This window comes from Callorhinus ursinus, unplaced genomic scaffold, assembly GCF_003265705.2.
Source record: "Callorhinus ursinus isolate GAN/ISIS: 27379988/994484 unplaced genomic scaffold, GSC_fseal_2.0 scaffold41, whole genome shotgun sequence".
NCBI classification, from domain to species: domain Eukaryota; kingdom Metazoa; phylum Chordata; class Mammalia; order Carnivora; family Otariidae; genus Callorhinus; species Callorhinus ursinus.
Window position 1 is genome coordinate 4,945,089 of NW_027397103.1, and position 16,449 is coordinate 4,961,537.

A 16,449-nucleotide genomic window follows, 5' to 3' on the forward strand; every position below is an offset into this window, starting at 1 on the left:
CATGTTTGCTTTCAGAGCTCCCCAGATGAGTAACTTGCAGCTAGGGTGCCAGACATCGGTTCTCAAACCCACCTGTATATTGGAATCATCTGCGGGGTTAAAATACTGCCCACCCCCACCCAGCCTGATTTAATTGGGGTCTGGGGTATGATCTGGGCATTAGGATCTTTAAATGCTCCCCCAGGTCATTCAAATGTGCAGCCAAATTTGATAACGTTGCTCTGGTTCATTCTGCACCTGGACTCTGGGCCCCACCCCTGCCCCTAAAAGACAGGGCCGCCCTGCCCTTCCCAAGTCCTCCCCAAAGAGATTTTTAGTCCCATGTTGCTGCTTATATATAGATAAACGTCTCCAGAAAGTTCTGTTCTTGACTTCTGAATGTCAAGAAACCAATCCAAAGTAATAGGTCCTTTGGCTGTACCTTCCTGAATAGGAGATAAATGCTCAGCGTGAGTGGCATGAAAGCATGCCCCATTCTGCCATGCTTTGTGGACAGAGAGGGAAGGGAGCCTTTGCTGTAATCCAACCCCCAGGCCTCACTATTCATCTCTTCGGGGGGGGGGGGTCCTGGTTCCTCGACCTCCAAGTGCACTCCATAGGATCTGAGCCCACCAAGTCCCCCTGCATGTTTCAGGGCAGTCCCAGGGCTGTCTTCTTTGTGCTCTCAAATTCTGCCCTGGCCTGACTGAGGTCCCCTGGGAGGGATGCCTCCTTCTGGATGCCCCTGCTCCTGGGACCCTTCCCAACATGCACATGCCTGTTGCTGTGGACCTGCAAGCCCACAGGGGCCCCGCAGGGCTGAGTTCATTCCTGTCTGCACCCGCCTCCCTCTCCCCAGAAACCCACGGGCCCTCTCTTCACCCTGTGATATTTGGTGTCTGGGCTTGGGGCCCAGATTTCACAAAATCCAGGCGGTATGGCCTCTGTGGCCCTACCAATCCTCCCTCCCTCCCTCCATGGGACTTAGACCTGCCCCAGGGGATGGGCACCAAAGTGTCCTCCTTACCACCAGCTGAGCGCAGCTTCCCTCTGTAGATTCTCCCCGATGCACACATGTCAGCTGGCACAGGGAGACTGCCCTCCACCTAGTCTCCACCAAGACGCAGCCAGGACCAGCATCTAATTGGCCCTGAGCTAGCCCAGTGACCTGCCCATCGCTGAGCATTCTCCATGTACCAGCACAGTGTGAATGCTTTGCATGAAGTCTCATGGACCCATTTTGCAGATAGGGACCAAGGATTCCAGGGGCACGTCGTCACCTAAGGCCAAAGACAGGATTTGAACCCACATCTCCAACCCCACCCCCAACCCCTGAAGCAGAGGCTCCCAAATTTGTGAGTACATAAAAGTCAGCCAGTAGGTCCCAGGAGCCTGCATCTCTATTCAAGAATACAGGAGACCCTGACAGAAATGGCCCAAGACCAGCCCTCCCCCCTCCCTGTTCTGAGTCTCAGGGCCTCTTCTAGGCCCAGCCAGGGTCATCCTTGCGGCGTGACCTTGACCTCGCTGAGTTCCTCCCTGGTGAAAATGAGAGAGTGGAGCTAGCCAGTTGCAGGGAGCTCTTCAGTTCTGCCTTGAGCCTTCCAACTTGGCTCCCTTCCAAGGTGACGTAGGGAGGGCAAGGGGCCTCGCTTTCAGGGTTTCTCCCAGCAGCCCCCTCTGCCAGGTCAAAACTCTGAACCCTGCCCAGGATTTGCACCTGCCTCCACACACAGTCAGGGACTGGGAAGCCCCCAGAGCACCTGTCTCCCCACCCACCCTCGCCCTGGAGTCTCTGGCACAGGGGGAAGCCCCCCCACCCCACCCCGGCATAAAGGGCCTCCCGCCTTCCCTTCACACTCTTATCCTTTTTGTTCATGAAGTGGGAGAGCTGGATCTGGTTCCCATCTCTGCTCTCCGCAGCCGGCCCTGGGAGAGGTTTAAGAGACAGCCCAGAGTGGACATCTGGGAAGGGCGCCCAGTCAACAGGAGCAGGCCCTGAGCTCTGCTGAGTCAGCGTGGCAGCCGTGAGGCTCTGGGCCCACCTCCTACCCACGCCTCCCGGCCTGCCTGTGCCCTCCGCTGCCTGCTGCCCAAAAGGGAGGTGCGTGCCGCGTCCTCTCCTGAGTAAGCCCCAAATTATTGACTGCGCCAACTCGGAACCCCAACGTGTATTTATCATCCTGCCTTCCAGGCACTCAGCTGGGGTCTTGCTTGAACATGCAGCTGTCCCAGAGGGAAGGGAGGGTGGGAAGGGGGGAGGAGACGGCTGTGTCTTCTTCCAACCCCCACCCCCTGGCTGGGGAAGCAGGTGGCAGGGTCCTGGCCAGTGGTCCTGCCCTGCTGGCCAGCTCGTGGTCCCCCAGGTGGCCGGCTCTGCATCCAGTCCCTGCCCTGTCACCTCCCAGCACACCGGAGGTGGGGACCTGCCTGAAGGCCAGGCAGCCAAGGGGACAGTTAGCAAAAGCAGAGAATGTGCCAGAAGCTAGTTTTCCTCACGGTCTGGTGGTACAGGACTTCTTCGTGGGTGGTCCTCAGACGACCTGCCTCAGAAACAACTGGAACCCTTGTTAAAATGCAGATTCCCGGGCCAGGCCCTTTCCACGAGGAATCCTGAGGCACACAACTGTGTAAGAACCAGCCGTGTGGCAGCCAATAGCTTGGACCCTCCGAGCCTGTAGTTCCTTGTGCTTCTAATGGGAAAGGAGAGGAATGAAGAATGCACATCCCACAGTGTTGTCCGAGGATTCAGTAAGGTAATAATATACAGAAAGTGCTTAGCACTCGGTAAAGGGTATCCCGGGGTCATTACCCAGCAGCAGAGGGAAATTATGGCAGACTGATTCAGCAGATGGAAGAAATAGATGTTCCATTTTTTTCCTTTGTGCCAGCTCTGTAACTTTCAGTGGCGACACCTGCAAGAGGTATCCCTGGTTCACAGGCCAGGGGATCGGACCCACCAGAGCTCCATCACTTATGAACCACTTGAACTTGAGCATGTGATTTGAGCCCCATGGAGCCTCGGTTTCCACATCTACAAAGTGGGAATGCCAGATGGCCAAATCCCCCATCATTTGGCCGTGGTAGCTAAATGAGACACTTTAAAGGAAAGCTGCACAGTTACTCAAATGTCCCTCAGTGGGTGAATGAATAAGTAAAATGTGGTCTACCCATACAATGTTACATCGTCTGGCAATTAAAAGGAATGCAGGACTGATCCACGCCTCAACATAGGTGAACCTCGAAATCATCATGCTAAGTGAAAGAAGCCAGACACCATATTAGAGACTCCACTTATATGAAATGTCCAGAATAGGCAAATCCATAGAGACAGGAAAGTGATTAGTGGTTGTCAGGGGCCAGAAGGTGGGTGATTGTGGGGTGATAGGTAAAGGGTGTGGGGTTTCTTTTGGGGATGATGCAAATGTTCTAAAATGGATTATAGCGATGGTTGCCCAACTTTGTGAAGACAGGGAAAACCACTGAGTTGTGTACTCAAGATGGGGAGTTGCCTGCTATGTGAATTATTTTTTTAAAGATTTTATTTATTTATTTGAGAGAGAGAGAATGAGAGCACGAGAGGGAAGAGGGTCAGAGGGAGAAGCAGACTCCCCGCTGAGCGGGACCCGATCCCGGGACTCCAGGATCATGACCCGAGCCAAAGGCAGCCGCCCAACCAACTGAGCCACCCAGGCACCCCCTGCTATGTGAATTATATCTCCACGTAGCCATTACCAAAAATAAAACATCTACCTCGGAATCACCTGGCATTCCCATTTCAAATGCATTCCTGGGCCTCTTGAGTCTGAATCTGAGTTTAAATAAGAACACCTGGTGATTTGCCTGCACACAGAATTTAAAGAACCATCCCTCCGGGAAGACAGTTTGGTCAACGCCGGTTTCCGTTGCGCAGGGGTCTTGCTGGTGCAAACCCACTGTCCGTTAATTTCCTACGGCTCCTGTAACAAATGACCCCAAACTTGATGGCTGGAAACAACACAAATGTATCATCGTACAGTTCTGGAGGTCAGAAGTCTGAAATGGGTCTCCCTGGGCTAAACTCAAGGTGTCAGCCCTGCCATGTTCCTTTCTGGAGGCTCTCGGGAAGAATCTATGTCCTTGCATTTTCCAGTTTTCCCAGTTATCTGCACGCCTCGGCTCAGGGACCCTTTCTCGAATTCCAAGCTAGTAATGCCCAGTGGAGTCTTTCCCACATCACATCACTCTTGACTCTGACCCCCCGCCCTGTCTTCCTCTTTCACATACAAAGACCCATGTGATCACATGGGGGCCACCAGCTACAGTCCGGGGGGCATCTCCATCCTCCCCCAGCCCCCAGCCTTCTGCAAAGCCTGCCCCGCTGCTGCTCCGTGTGCAGCTGTGGTGAAGTTAAAATAGATCTGGGGCCCCTGCCACATCTTTCTGTTTGTCTGGTGAGCTTGTTTCTTGGACAACAGCGTCGAGTTTGAAGCCCATGAAGGGACAAGCTTCCATCTGCCCCCTGCAAATTCCAGTAATCGGTCACTATTTATAATTATATAAACAAGAGAAAAACATGCTCAAGCCGCCTTCCCCAGAGAGCCCCCGTCTCCATTTTTAGGCGGCCAGCTCTCCCACTCGCCCTAGAGCTGCGACCCTCCACGGTCTGGGGGGCCGGCTCCCGCCACCCTTTAGGATGGAGAGGCTGGGGCAGCAGCCTGAGTGCAGCCCAGGAGCGGTCGGGGCGCTTCACTGGGAGCTGAGGGATCCGGGGAGCTTGGTCACCCAGAAAATGATTAAATAAGGGGGTATAAGGTGGAAATTCGAGTGCAAGTTCCGTCGATTTGTCTCACGAGGGATTGTGGGGGAGGAGAGCGACGGAGAGAGGAGAGTCAGGCTGGCTGTAAAGTCCCGGATATCGTCCCCTGAGGAAGGGAGTGGACAGTTGGGGGGCCAGCCCTTTCGCCCTTGCTGAATCCTCTCTAGCGAGATGGGGCTGGGGAGCATCAAGGTTCAGAGGGCAAAGCAAGCAACCCCTGGGTTACACAACCAGGAATGGCTGAGCCCTTGCAGGGGATCCAAAGCAGAGTCGAGTCTATGCTAGAACGTTGTCACCCATGGTTCACCTAAAAGATCAGGGTGCCTCAGGCAAGAAAGAATTGTTTACAAGATAACCAAAAGGAAGCTTGAATTCAAGAGGCAGATGGGAGATGATTCTTCTCTGATTCCATTCACGAGACCAACATAAGGAGGCTTAATGAGCTTAAGAGAAAAACTGCCCATGTCAGAGCCCAGACAGAGATGTGGGCGTGAGGCACCTGCAGGGTTTCCAACCCTGGACAGATTTTATGGGAGCATCACTAATCCTTACTTGTTTGAGACGGTTTAGGTGTAGTCTTCCCTAAGTCAGAGGCTAAGCAAGGGGGCATTTGCATTCCCTGTACATTTCCTTAGAATCAGGAGCCTGAAGATTAAGGGAAGAGTCTTGTTGCTCCCAGAACATTGCTGAGCCTTGGGAGTAACCCTAAGTGATTAGAGGGATAGGGAATCGAGACATGTATTATAGGAACTGCCATTTATCCAACTTCATATCTGTACTCTGATTCTGGTTTACCACACATTCTGTGAATACCTCGGTGTTCCCATCAATAAAATGGGCATGTGTTAGGTACCTCTCCTCCAGACTCCCACAGCAGCCAGTATCCTATTAGTGTGCCATGATGGTCTGTTTATATCTCTTTCCTTCCTGACTCTGGGATCCCCCGAGGTCAGGGACTGGCTCCCCGAGGTCAGGGACTGGCTCCTTTCCTGTAGTATTTAAATTCATGGCACTCAATGGTGAGCGAATGGGGGCGCCTGGCTGGCTCAGTCAGAAAAGCGTGTGACTCTCGATCTGAGGGTCATGGGTTCAAGTCCCACGCTGGGCGTAGAGATCACTAAATAAATAAACTTTAAAAAAAATAGTGAGTGAATGAACATATGAATAATAACAGTCTACTGTGTAATGGTGTGACATTTGGCTCCAACTGGCTTGCAAGATCGCATTGTCAGACATTCAGGAACTTTGCAAGCCCCTTGTCAAATTATTGGTAGCTTGAAATTGACATGGGGGGAATATTTACACCCTGGAAATAGGCAAATGCTCCAAAGTAAGGCTTCCCCCTGCTTTACCTACACACCGCTGGACTAGCTGGTATTTCCTCTGTTAGGCACTGTTTTAAGCACTTTACAAATATCCACATTTAATCCTCACAGCTACCCCGAGGAAGGCACCAATATTATTGCTGTTTTACCGATGGGTAAACTGAGGCCCAGGGAGATGACGGCACTTGCCCACATATGGTTTGGGAGCCTTCCCTAAAAGGAATGCAGGAGAGCCACGGGAAGACCATCCTCGAAGGCTCTGGGTGCCGCTGCCCTTTGCGGACTCCCAGGTACCAGCCATTCTAATCTCTGCCACCGGTTTTAATCAGCTCCTCTGGGAGAAGAGAGGCAGTTGCCTGGTGACTGAAGTGTTTTCCAGCCCTCAGAAGGTCACGCTGTGTGGGGGGAACCTAAAGATCCCCACACAGGGTGCCCCTCTGACAGGACTCCAGACAGCAGATACAATCAGCCCAGCCAGACCCCACGCAAAGCTCCAGACCTCATTCCTGCTCTGACGCCGACAGAGCCATTGCTAGGATTGAATTAAAGCTGTGACGTCCTGGAACAGGAAGCAGCAGGCTTTGTGCAGGGGACGTGGGGGGAGCCCCTGCTGTGTATGTGCATCACGGCCAGAGCAGGGGGGCAAGAGTCCAGGGCCCCCAAACCTCATGGATGCAGCCGTCCGCCCAGCGTGTACCTCTGGCTTGTCCATTTGGGTCTGCGGTTGGGGGGTAGTCATGGACTCCCTGGAGCTCGGTTTAAGGAATAACAGAGTCTTTTCAGGCACCATTCTGGCTCGAACATTCCAGATCTTTCTGGGCCCAAGTTAGCCCTTGTTTGACCCCTCTACATTCTCACCTCCTGTGTGTCTGTCTGCCCATTCCTCCAGGAGCTTCTTAGGAGCCAAAGTGTGGCTCCTGATCATTCCTGGTTGTGGCCCTAGGACCCAGCCAGGTGCCTGAACACAGGGCCTTAGTAAATGTGCAATGAATGAATGAAGGCGCGAATCCCCCGATTGTGCCTTGGCCTCTCCACCTTCCCGGTGCTACCAGGAGCTCCTGATTATTTCTCCAAGGCTTGCCATCAGGAATCAATTCCCCTTGATCACCACACCTCAGCCTTCCCCTCTTCCAGCTCCCTACAGGCTGGTGAAGGTGGCTTGTTTGGCAGCAGACCCAGGAGGGTGGAGGGAGGCCCTGTGGAGGCCTCTCAGAGGAAGTGATCTGAAGAGGAAGACCCAGCCATAGGGAGAGGGAGGGGAAGGCAGTTCCAGGAGAAGGGGCAGGGGCCAGGACTCCTCTAGGAGCTGTCAGTGCTCAGTGGGGCTTGAGCTGAAGGTGCCAGTGTAGACAGGTCACAGAGTGAAAACAGGCTCCCTTCACCCCACCCACTGGGGGCCTCTTCGTGATCACCGAGGGGCAGAGCAGAGCCATGTGCCCCCCCTCCCCCCGCAACGGCCCCAGAGCACAGCCCCAGGGCTTTCTTCCCTACCCACCTGCACTGTCTCCAGCTCTGGGAGCAGCCAGGCTAAGGGGGAGGGGGTGCCATCCTGAGCATGCTATTTTCAACCTCTTCGGCAGCCAGCCCCATCATTTAATCCTTAGATAATTTAATATAATAAAATTCCAGGAACTGGTGTTTTACATCAGAATAAAATTGTGTCCAGCAGTGGTGGGTCATTCCCAAGGGGCCAGAACCCCTTTCCTGACCCTGAGGTCAATCTGGGTGTCTCAATTCCTTCTGCCTTGAAATGCAAGCTCTGAGTCCAGTTAACTCAGACCAGCTGATGCCCAACAGTCCGCACTTCCCCAGCTTGGCTACCTCAGCCCTGCCCGAGGGGGCTTTTGAAATGCAGATTCCAGGGACGCCTGGGTGGCTTAGTCAGTTAAGCATCCTCCTTCTGCTCAGGTCATGATTCCCAGGACTCTGGGATTGAGCCCCAAGCCCCACATTGGGCTCCTTGCTCAGCAGGGAGCCTGCATCTCCCTCTCCCCCCACTTCCCCTGCTTGTGCTCTCTCTCTCTCTGACAAATAAAATCTTAAAAAAAAAAGAAATGCAGATTCCCTGGGTGCGCTCCCACTCTTTCAATGCCAACAGAGTGTAATGGGCAGCTGGACTTTCCACCAGGAGGGGGGGCTCATTCTGCAGCTCTGGCTGGGTTGAGGACCCCCTCCCCCTGGAGGTTCTGTAGTCTATAGGTATGGGCAATTGGTTCTCAGCACCCTGTCCCCAGTGCCCTGTGAAACTGATGTAGGTGGGTCCACCCAGGTCTTTCTGAACACCAAAGGACCCATGCCCACCCCACCCCCAGTCCTGTCACAGAGCCTGGCACCCAGGACATACACTGAATACAGGCCAGACATGGATGGCCGCATCATGAGGCACTGTGGAGCGCAATGGTCTGGCTTTGAGAACCAGAAGATGTTGACTTTGAATTTCTGCCCTGGCTTTGTGACCTTTCTGAGAATCAGTTCCTCCCTTGTAAAATGGACAGGATTCCAAAGCAACTGCTTGGTGCGGTGTCCCATGGCAGCGCCTTCTGACGGACAGCTCATTAACTATTATAGTCCTCATTTTAAGTAGAAGGAATCATGGTCAAACAGGTGGCAGGACGGGCCAGGGTCATCCAGTCTGACCACAGAATCCAATTCCTTAAGGCAAAACTTCTCCCAGGAGGCTTGGGGAACCACCCGCATTACATTCTCTGGGCGGTTTGAAATGCAGCCTCCTGGGCCCTGCCTGAGCCAGAATGGGGATGGAGGGGCGGGGCCAGGAAGCTGCCTGCTCCTCAAGTTTGGAAAACTCCCGCACCCCAAGCTCCTGGGCTGTGCCACTAGGATGGGCCGCTCTGGCATGTGGTGTGTCCACTTCATCAAGGTGCTGGGAGGGGCCGAGGGGCTTTCCTGGAATGAGCCAAGCGAAGCACCTTGTGCGCATTTAAGGTGGATTACTATTATTATATTACCTTTATTGCTGTTCACCAGAGAGCTAATTAATGCTGGCTATATTTCTTCACTGTCCCAGGTGAGTTTCCCTTCTGAGATCTGGTAGGATGTGTGATGGAACCGGGGTGGGGGTGGATATGGAACCTTCCCGGGGTCCGATCCCCCCCCCCACCTACACCCCAACTCTGTTCACACCTGCCTCTTTCCAAAGCGGGCAGGGGTGCGGAGGCGGGGAGGTGCGACGAGCACGGCCGCTGCACGGGGGGACGGGGGAGGGAAACCTTGGTGGTGGGCATCTAGGTCCCTCCCTCCCTTCCACGCCTCCCCGCCGTTTCTGGCCCGGGGCCGAGCGCTCCCCGATCCCCGCAGTGAGCGAAGCCGGCGCGCGCTAGGACCGCGGCGCGCCGCCCTCTGCCGCTATAAGAGGCCGCGCTCGCGCCCCACGCGGAACCCGCGGCTCAGACCTGTCCCCGGCGTCCCGACCCGCGCTGGACCCGAGGCCGGACCGGCCGCTGCGCAGCCGACGCCAGCCCGGGGCCTGCGAGGGACGCGCGCCCCGGGGCCCCCGCCGCAGGCACCATGGGCGCTGCCCACTCCGCGTCCGAGGAGGTGCGGGAGCTCGTGGGCAAGACCGGCTGTGAGTATCCCGCGGGGACACGGGCGGGGACCGCCGGCCCGCTGGCTCGGGGGTCCCAGCCCACGGCCGCTCGCCGGGCCCCGCGCCGCCGCGCTGTGTGACCTTGGGCTAGTAGCTGGCCCTCTCTGCGCCTCAGTCTCCCCTCCCTGCAAATGGGTTCCCGCCGGCCACTTTGCCGGCTGCGGCGAGGAGCTCCGCGGCGATGCTGAGTAAGTGCCGCGGCCGCTCAGCCTCGGCGCCCGCGGAGTTGGCCGGGAACCCCCGGGCCTGGGGACTGCGGACCCGGGAGGGAGCAGGGCCCGGCTCCCCCAGGGCAGGGCTGGCGTCCCGGCTCGGAGGGCGAGAGGCTGGGCCGCCCAGCCGGTGTGCGCGCTCCGCACCTGAAAGTCGTTCAGGTTCGCGAGGCGCAGGGGCCGGAAAGTTTTGAAGTCGGCGGGACCTGGGTGGCAGCGGGGCTCGGGCATTCCCTGGCCGTGTGACCTCGGGCGGGCGAGCCCGTCCCCTTGCGCCTCTCTTCATCCTCCTGTCTGTAAAGGGAGTTCATCGGGTCCCCCTCCCCGGGTAGCGGGTGGCGCCCACGGAGCACTTGGCCGGACCCCGACGACCTTCCTCGAGCTCGCCTGGACTCCTGGACCCGCATCCGGCCAGAGGCTGGGCGCACGGAGTGGCCGCGCCGCGGGGCCGCCCTGGACGCAGGGAAGTGACGGTAGTAGCGTTTGTCCTCCCCAGTCCAGCCGGGCTGGGAACTTGACCCTGGCCTCTGACCCTGGGCTGGGAACTTGACCCCTGGGCTCTGACCTCGGGGTGCCGGGTTCTGTTACGGGCTGTGAAGGGGTGTGTGGACCAAAGACGGAGGGAGACCAGGTGAGTGGGCAAACTGGACAGGCGGATGTGAATCCTGCCAACACCACTTCCTGGCTGTGTGACCTTGGGCTAGTCACTTCATTGCTCGGTTTCCTTCTCTCTAGAATGGAAGTTCTCCTAGTACCTGCTAGATGCTTAAGAAATGGGAGTGCAGATGTTATTTCAAGGAAGGACCTGGCTGGCTCCTGGCACCTGCTTTGAGTTCAGGGCAGCCAGCCAGGTCCATAATTGATCACCTGGGTGGGGGTGGGGAATGACCCAACCACTTGTGCCAAGGCTGAAAGGCGACCCCTGCTGACTCCTAATCTAAACAGTTCTGTCTAGGAGAATTGGGTGAAAATTACAGAAAGCACCTCAATACCTGGTCTGGGTGGGTGGATGTGTGTGTACATTCATGCATCACATACACGTGTTATGTTTTCCCATGTGCAATCACAGAATTATCTGTGACTGGAGGGGAAAAAAAACTGTAGTATATATAATATGGAACACTTAAAAAAAATAAGAGCATATATTTGTAATTGCTTTGTTTGCATCAAGGACCTTGGAAGGATCCACAAGGAAGTAAGAAGAGTGAATACTTGCAGACTGGGTGGAAGGGACGGAGAGGGAGTGAGGTTTCACTATAGATTTTTTTTATAGTTTCATTCTGAACCATGTGTGAATATAAAACTTGTGAGTCCAGTTCAACCCCAAGGCTCACGTGAGAGGGGAGGTAGGGTTCCCCTCCTTCTTTCTTGGATTTCCCCTGGTTCTGTTAGTTGAGCTCTTGTTGCCTTCGGTCTGCACTGGTGGAAGTCAGGGCTCTCTGTAGCTGGGATTTCTGCCAGCAGGGTGGCAGCCCCCCCACGCAGGCAGTTGGGGGAAATTCCGTCTGGTGGTGAGTTTGACAGGTGATGGGACCTCGGAGCATGCTGGGAATCATGTCCCGTTTCCTGGGTCTGGTCTCCCGTGAGGAAGACGGATGCTGAGGGTTCCCCTTGTAGCCTACCTACAAGTGGCTGATGGGCTTCCCTTCTAGCTGCCTGGGACTCCAGTTTCATACCCCGAAGTGGGGAGGGAGATGGGGCCGGGGCCACGTCCGGAAAGGGGCTGTGAGGTCAGACCAGGGGGGAGAATGAACGCCTTCAGTTCTTGGAACTTTAAATAGGAGGGAAGTTCCTCCTTTTCCTCTGAAAGGGGCTGGCACAGTCTGGGCGTTTTAACCCATTCGGCAAGTATTGATGGACCGAGGACTTGGGGATTTAGAGGTGACCCTAAGAGGCTGATGTTCCTGAGGGGAGACACACAGTGGTGTGAGAGTCGGGGGAAGGACAGGGAAACATTTCCTTAGGGAGGACTGGGAGAGCTGCTCGGAGGAGGCGAAAATGGAAAAGAAGCTCCAATAAGAAAGAACTAGCTACGCGAAGATCAGTGGAAAGTGCAGTTTGGGGCAGACGGAATGGTAAATGCAAAGGCCCTGTGGTGGGAAGCCTTGAGGACAATAAATGAGAATAGTATGGGATGATGGTGCAGCCAGAGTCAGGGCTCAGCTGGTGGGGGGAGCCTGATTTAAAGGATCTTCCTAGGTAGGTGGCTTCAGGCAAGTGTGTAGTAGTAGTGGCCATGTTTTTAAACCCATTTGTATGTCTCCATCACTCTGAACCACAGCAAGAGTTAAAGCTTGGTCCCACTTCTTCCTAGCTGCATGGCCTTAAACAAGTCATTTTACTTCTGAGAACCAGCGTCCCCATCTGGATCCTCAAGTGGTTATATGGATTCAGTAAGACGATGTATATACACGTATGTGAGGTGCTTGGCATGGGAACGTCCACTCCCAGGATCCTGCTCCTGCAAGAATCCTTGGGGAACGTTCAGCCTAAAGCCCACTCAGCCAAGGAACAGGCTGTGTTGCTGGGTTCCCCCTGCCTCTTTGCAGACCAAGATGGTCCCTAATTTGAAAAGTCAGCCTGGTCCCTTCCTGAGGACTCCCTCTGGAAATGATGAGCAGGATGAACACAGGATGGAGGTGATGGACATCATTCCTTGAGCACCAGGCTCTGTGCTGAACACTTGGCATGCACTCTGGTGGAATCTTCATAATAACCCTCCGTGGAAGGTGGCAATATGGCCATTGTACAGATAAGGAAACTGAGGCTCAGAGGGATAAAGCAACTTGCTTGCAGCCCCACAGGTCACTAAGTGGAGGAGTAGGGGATCAGAGGATCCCCAAGTCCATTTCCTGCCAGCACCGTGCCTTCACTGCACTGAGTTGCCTCTCCGATTTCTAGGAACGCAGAAGGGTAGGAACAGCCTGCACATCTATTTTTCTCACTTCTGGGGCTTTGTGCAAGCCACTCCCTCTGCCTGGAGAACTCTTCACTTGACTGTGCGTAATTCGGGGTTTACGTAAGGGTATACTTCTGTAACCAACAGCAAGGTTAAGATTGCAAACATTTTCTCGTAGCCCTGTCTCTTTGGGAAGCCCACACTCTTCCTCATTCGGGGCTCAGCTCCCCATCCTGCCTACTCTCCATCCGGCCTTTGAGGGTTAACGTGTGTGTCCTTGAGACTCCCAAGGCCCCTGCGTTCCCTCCCATAATAGCACACCTCACACCATGTTAGAGCTGTCAGCTCTGTCACCTGCCACCCCCTCGAAACTTGGAGCTTCCTGAGAGCAAGGAGAAGGTGGCTTGTTCACCTTGGTGTGTGTGCGTGCTACTCACAGGCGTTCATGCTGACCAGGTGGGGACCCCAGAGACTGTATAGCCCATGGAGTATTGCCTAGGAGTGTGTCCAGGAGACACCCCTAGTACCACCCCGCCAGGCCGCCGTTGCTGCGCCAGCCCCCCTGGCACCAGGAGATGCATCCTGTGGGCTTCAGCACTGAGCCAGCCCCACCAAAAATAGGCCTGAGCACAAGCTTGCCCACGCAGGGCATCCTCAGAGCTGCACGCCCACCTCCCCTTGCCTGTGAGAGTCTCATTGATTGATTTAAAACATAAAAAAGTCTTCCCAAACATCATCTCTGAGCCAAGAAAGCTGACTACCTAGAACATTAAAATTCACATTAAACACCCGAGCTGGCGAGCTGTCCTTTCAGCAGGAACGGAGTGGAGCCCAGCATGTGTCCCGAGGTGTGAAGTGGACCCCCCCCCCACAGGAAGACCGGCCCCTTGAGGTCACTCACCGAAGCCTGCTCCCCCTCACCACCTTGAGCTGGCCTGGAGGTGGCTATTTCCTGCCTCCCCCATCCATGCCTGCTCCCGGGGCTGGAAAGGAAATAATAAGTGGAGGATTCTGGGAAAGGTGGAGGGTCTATTTTTTCCTTCAGGCTCCAAAACAGCTCCACAGGCCTATCTATGTAGATGCCAAGAAGCTGCCAGAAGGAAGAAGAAAAAACAATGTCCCAGATCTGGAGTTCAGACCTCCTAACGGTGACAGTGAGTGTTTACCAGGCGCCTGTCATCTGCCAAACACGGAGCTGAGCCCTGCAGTTTATCCGCAGCTGCTCATGCAACGCCCCCAGGAGCACTGTGGATTCCCAGTTTTCCGCTGAGGACAGGGAAGCTCGGGAGCTTGGGAGAGCACGCCACTTGCCCGAGGCCACAGGCTGCCAAGAAGTAGAGCTGGAATTCAGCTTCTGGTGTGATCCCCAGACCTCCTCACTGGGGAGGGAACCGGAGGTCTGGGTGGCACCCCATTTTCTGTTGGGCTCTCGCCACTGGCCACTACTTGGCGGTTATAAAGTCCTCGAGTGGCCCCAGACCACAGCCTTGGCCTATTCGCCATGTGCCACATTCCCTCTGGATACCCAGGTGGACTAGATACCTTCCCTGCCCTTCAGGAGCTCCAGGGGTGCGGGTGCACTTGCCAGTACTACTGAGCTCCTTGTGTCCCCCACTGAGGCACATAAAGCTAAACGGCCAGTAAAGCCTGCCCTGTTCCCTTTCTGTTTCCTCTGGGTGGACTATGGCTTTTATCCTGGGGTCCTTGGGCAATCTCTAAGCCCCAGGAAATAAGGTGCACAATTGTGTCTTTGTGGCTCTGGGGGTGGGGAGGGAGCGCATGCCCCCAGGGCGCATCAGGTTCTCAAAAACAGTGAAGATGGATTCCATTGTATGTAAATCGTACCTTAATACAAAAATAATTAAAAACAATTTTTTTAGGAAAAATGAAAAACTGTGTCTCCCGGGCAGGGAAGAATAAGGGTGACTGTGAGGCCTGGGGAGGGTAGGTTCCCCCCAGGCTGAGCTCTCAGGGGGGCGGGCTGGGGAGAAATGGTCTGGCGGCGTGGGCACAGTGGCTGAGACCATGGGAAGGAGGCTCCATGGCCCCAGCCCTCTGGGGTATCCAGACACCCCACCCCTAAATCCCTGGGTGCTCCAGTGTGGGAAAGTGTAGGCTGCTTTGGAAAGCTTTTAAAAGGGCTGAGTGGCAGGTGGACTTCATTGCTGGGCACCCAGAAACATCCTTGTTTTGACCCATGCTGATATTTTGTACTCTGGCTGGGCCAGGATATCTCACTGTTACAGCATATTGTTGCCAATTTACAGATGAGGAAACTGAGGCCCAGACATTTGAAGGGACTGCTCAAAATCACTTGGATGCTGAGTGTGGAACACAAATTCAAAACTGCCTTTCCCAGGTGACCCAGACCCCCTGCGATGTAGACTGAGACAAAGCGTCTTTATATCTGGAAGACACAACACTGTTACCCTGTGACCTCATTAATAGGGTCCCACACACTTGTTTACTAAGTTGGAAGGGGGAGAATTAGACCTCGAGGCAGATAGTCTTGGTATCGTGTTATGGAAAGTTCTAGAATTGTGAGCTGCCCCCCACGGAGGCCAAGCTCGGTGATGGGCAGTTTGAGGGGAGCCAGGGGCTCTGGGAGGAAGAGCAAGAATGTGTAGCCCCGTCTGTTTCCTGGGGTCTTACTGGGGGGCTCCTGTCTGTTTCAGAGGAAGCATTTGTGTTTTCTCTGCATGAAAGTAATTGGCAGTCCGCTCCAAGACTTCCTACCTCCGCAAATTAGTAGTAATCAGATCCCTTATGTGTCTGTCTTTCTCATCCCACCCCCAGCCCCACACTGGCAGGATCTTTTTTTTTTGTGAGTTAATGGCCCCCGGAATGCAGCCCAGAATGTAATCAATGCTCAGACATGCCATACGGCCCGGTCGTACAGACAGAATACCTCGAGTGTTGATAAGATGCCTTTACTCTCGCAAAGTGTTTCAGTATTTGCTATCTCAAGCCAAAGGAATAAGGTGTTTTTGGCTCAGAAGTGCCCACCACTTTGGGGAGATAAGGCAGGGCCCCCTGGTGCCCGGGCTGGTGGCACCAGGCAAGGTGATGGCAGGGGGGCGGGGCGGAAGTGCCTGGGCCTGCGGGCCATCCTGTCTCCTGTTCCAACTTTATTATTAATTCATAAAGCCAGAAGGTCAAGTGGGTGATTTCCACTGGTGGTGGCAGCCACCATAAGCGTGAGGACAAAAAGGCCCTTTGTTGTCCCCGCGGCGTGACCTTTGTGGATGGGCAGGCTGTCAGAAGTGGGTCTTCCGCTCCCTAGGAGGTGAGAAGGCTCCTTCAGGTCTCAGGGATCAGGTGACTCTGGAGGGTGGGCAGGTGGTCAGCAGGAGACCTCGCTACTGGTATGGCCGAATCCTACCTAGACCATGGTGGAGAGAGAAAGTGGCTACCATGAATGGCTTTCCCAGTGCGCTGAGTTTAGAAGGGGCTTCCCTTTCTCCTGAGCGCTCATGATGGGGTCCCAGTGGTCAACCCCAAGTGAGCACCCAGCACTCAGCGTGCCTCACCCACCTGGTGTTCCGGGGGGGGGGGGGTCTCTTGTCCTCACCTGCCTCCCCCAAGACTGCAGCCAGGGTCCCACGTGGACATATACTGCCCTGCTCCCCACC

At 55.0% G+C, this 16,449-nt stretch overlaps 1 protein-coding gene across 1 annotated transcript in view; it reads left to right on the forward strand.

Annotated features, from left to right (window-relative positions):
- The first annotated feature begins 9,490 nt into the window (after positions 1-9,490).
- The window catches only part of TESC (tescalcin), a 45,388-nt gene continuing 38,429 nt past the window's right edge, over positions 9,491-16,449 (forward strand). Inside the window, exon 1 of the mRNA XM_025889446.2 lies at positions 9,491-9,685. Within this exon, the coding sequence (XP_025745231.1) occupies positions 9,628-9,685 (58 nt within the window). The 5' untranslated portion in view covers positions 9,491-9,627. The remainder of the gene's footprint in view (positions 9,686-16,449) is intronic.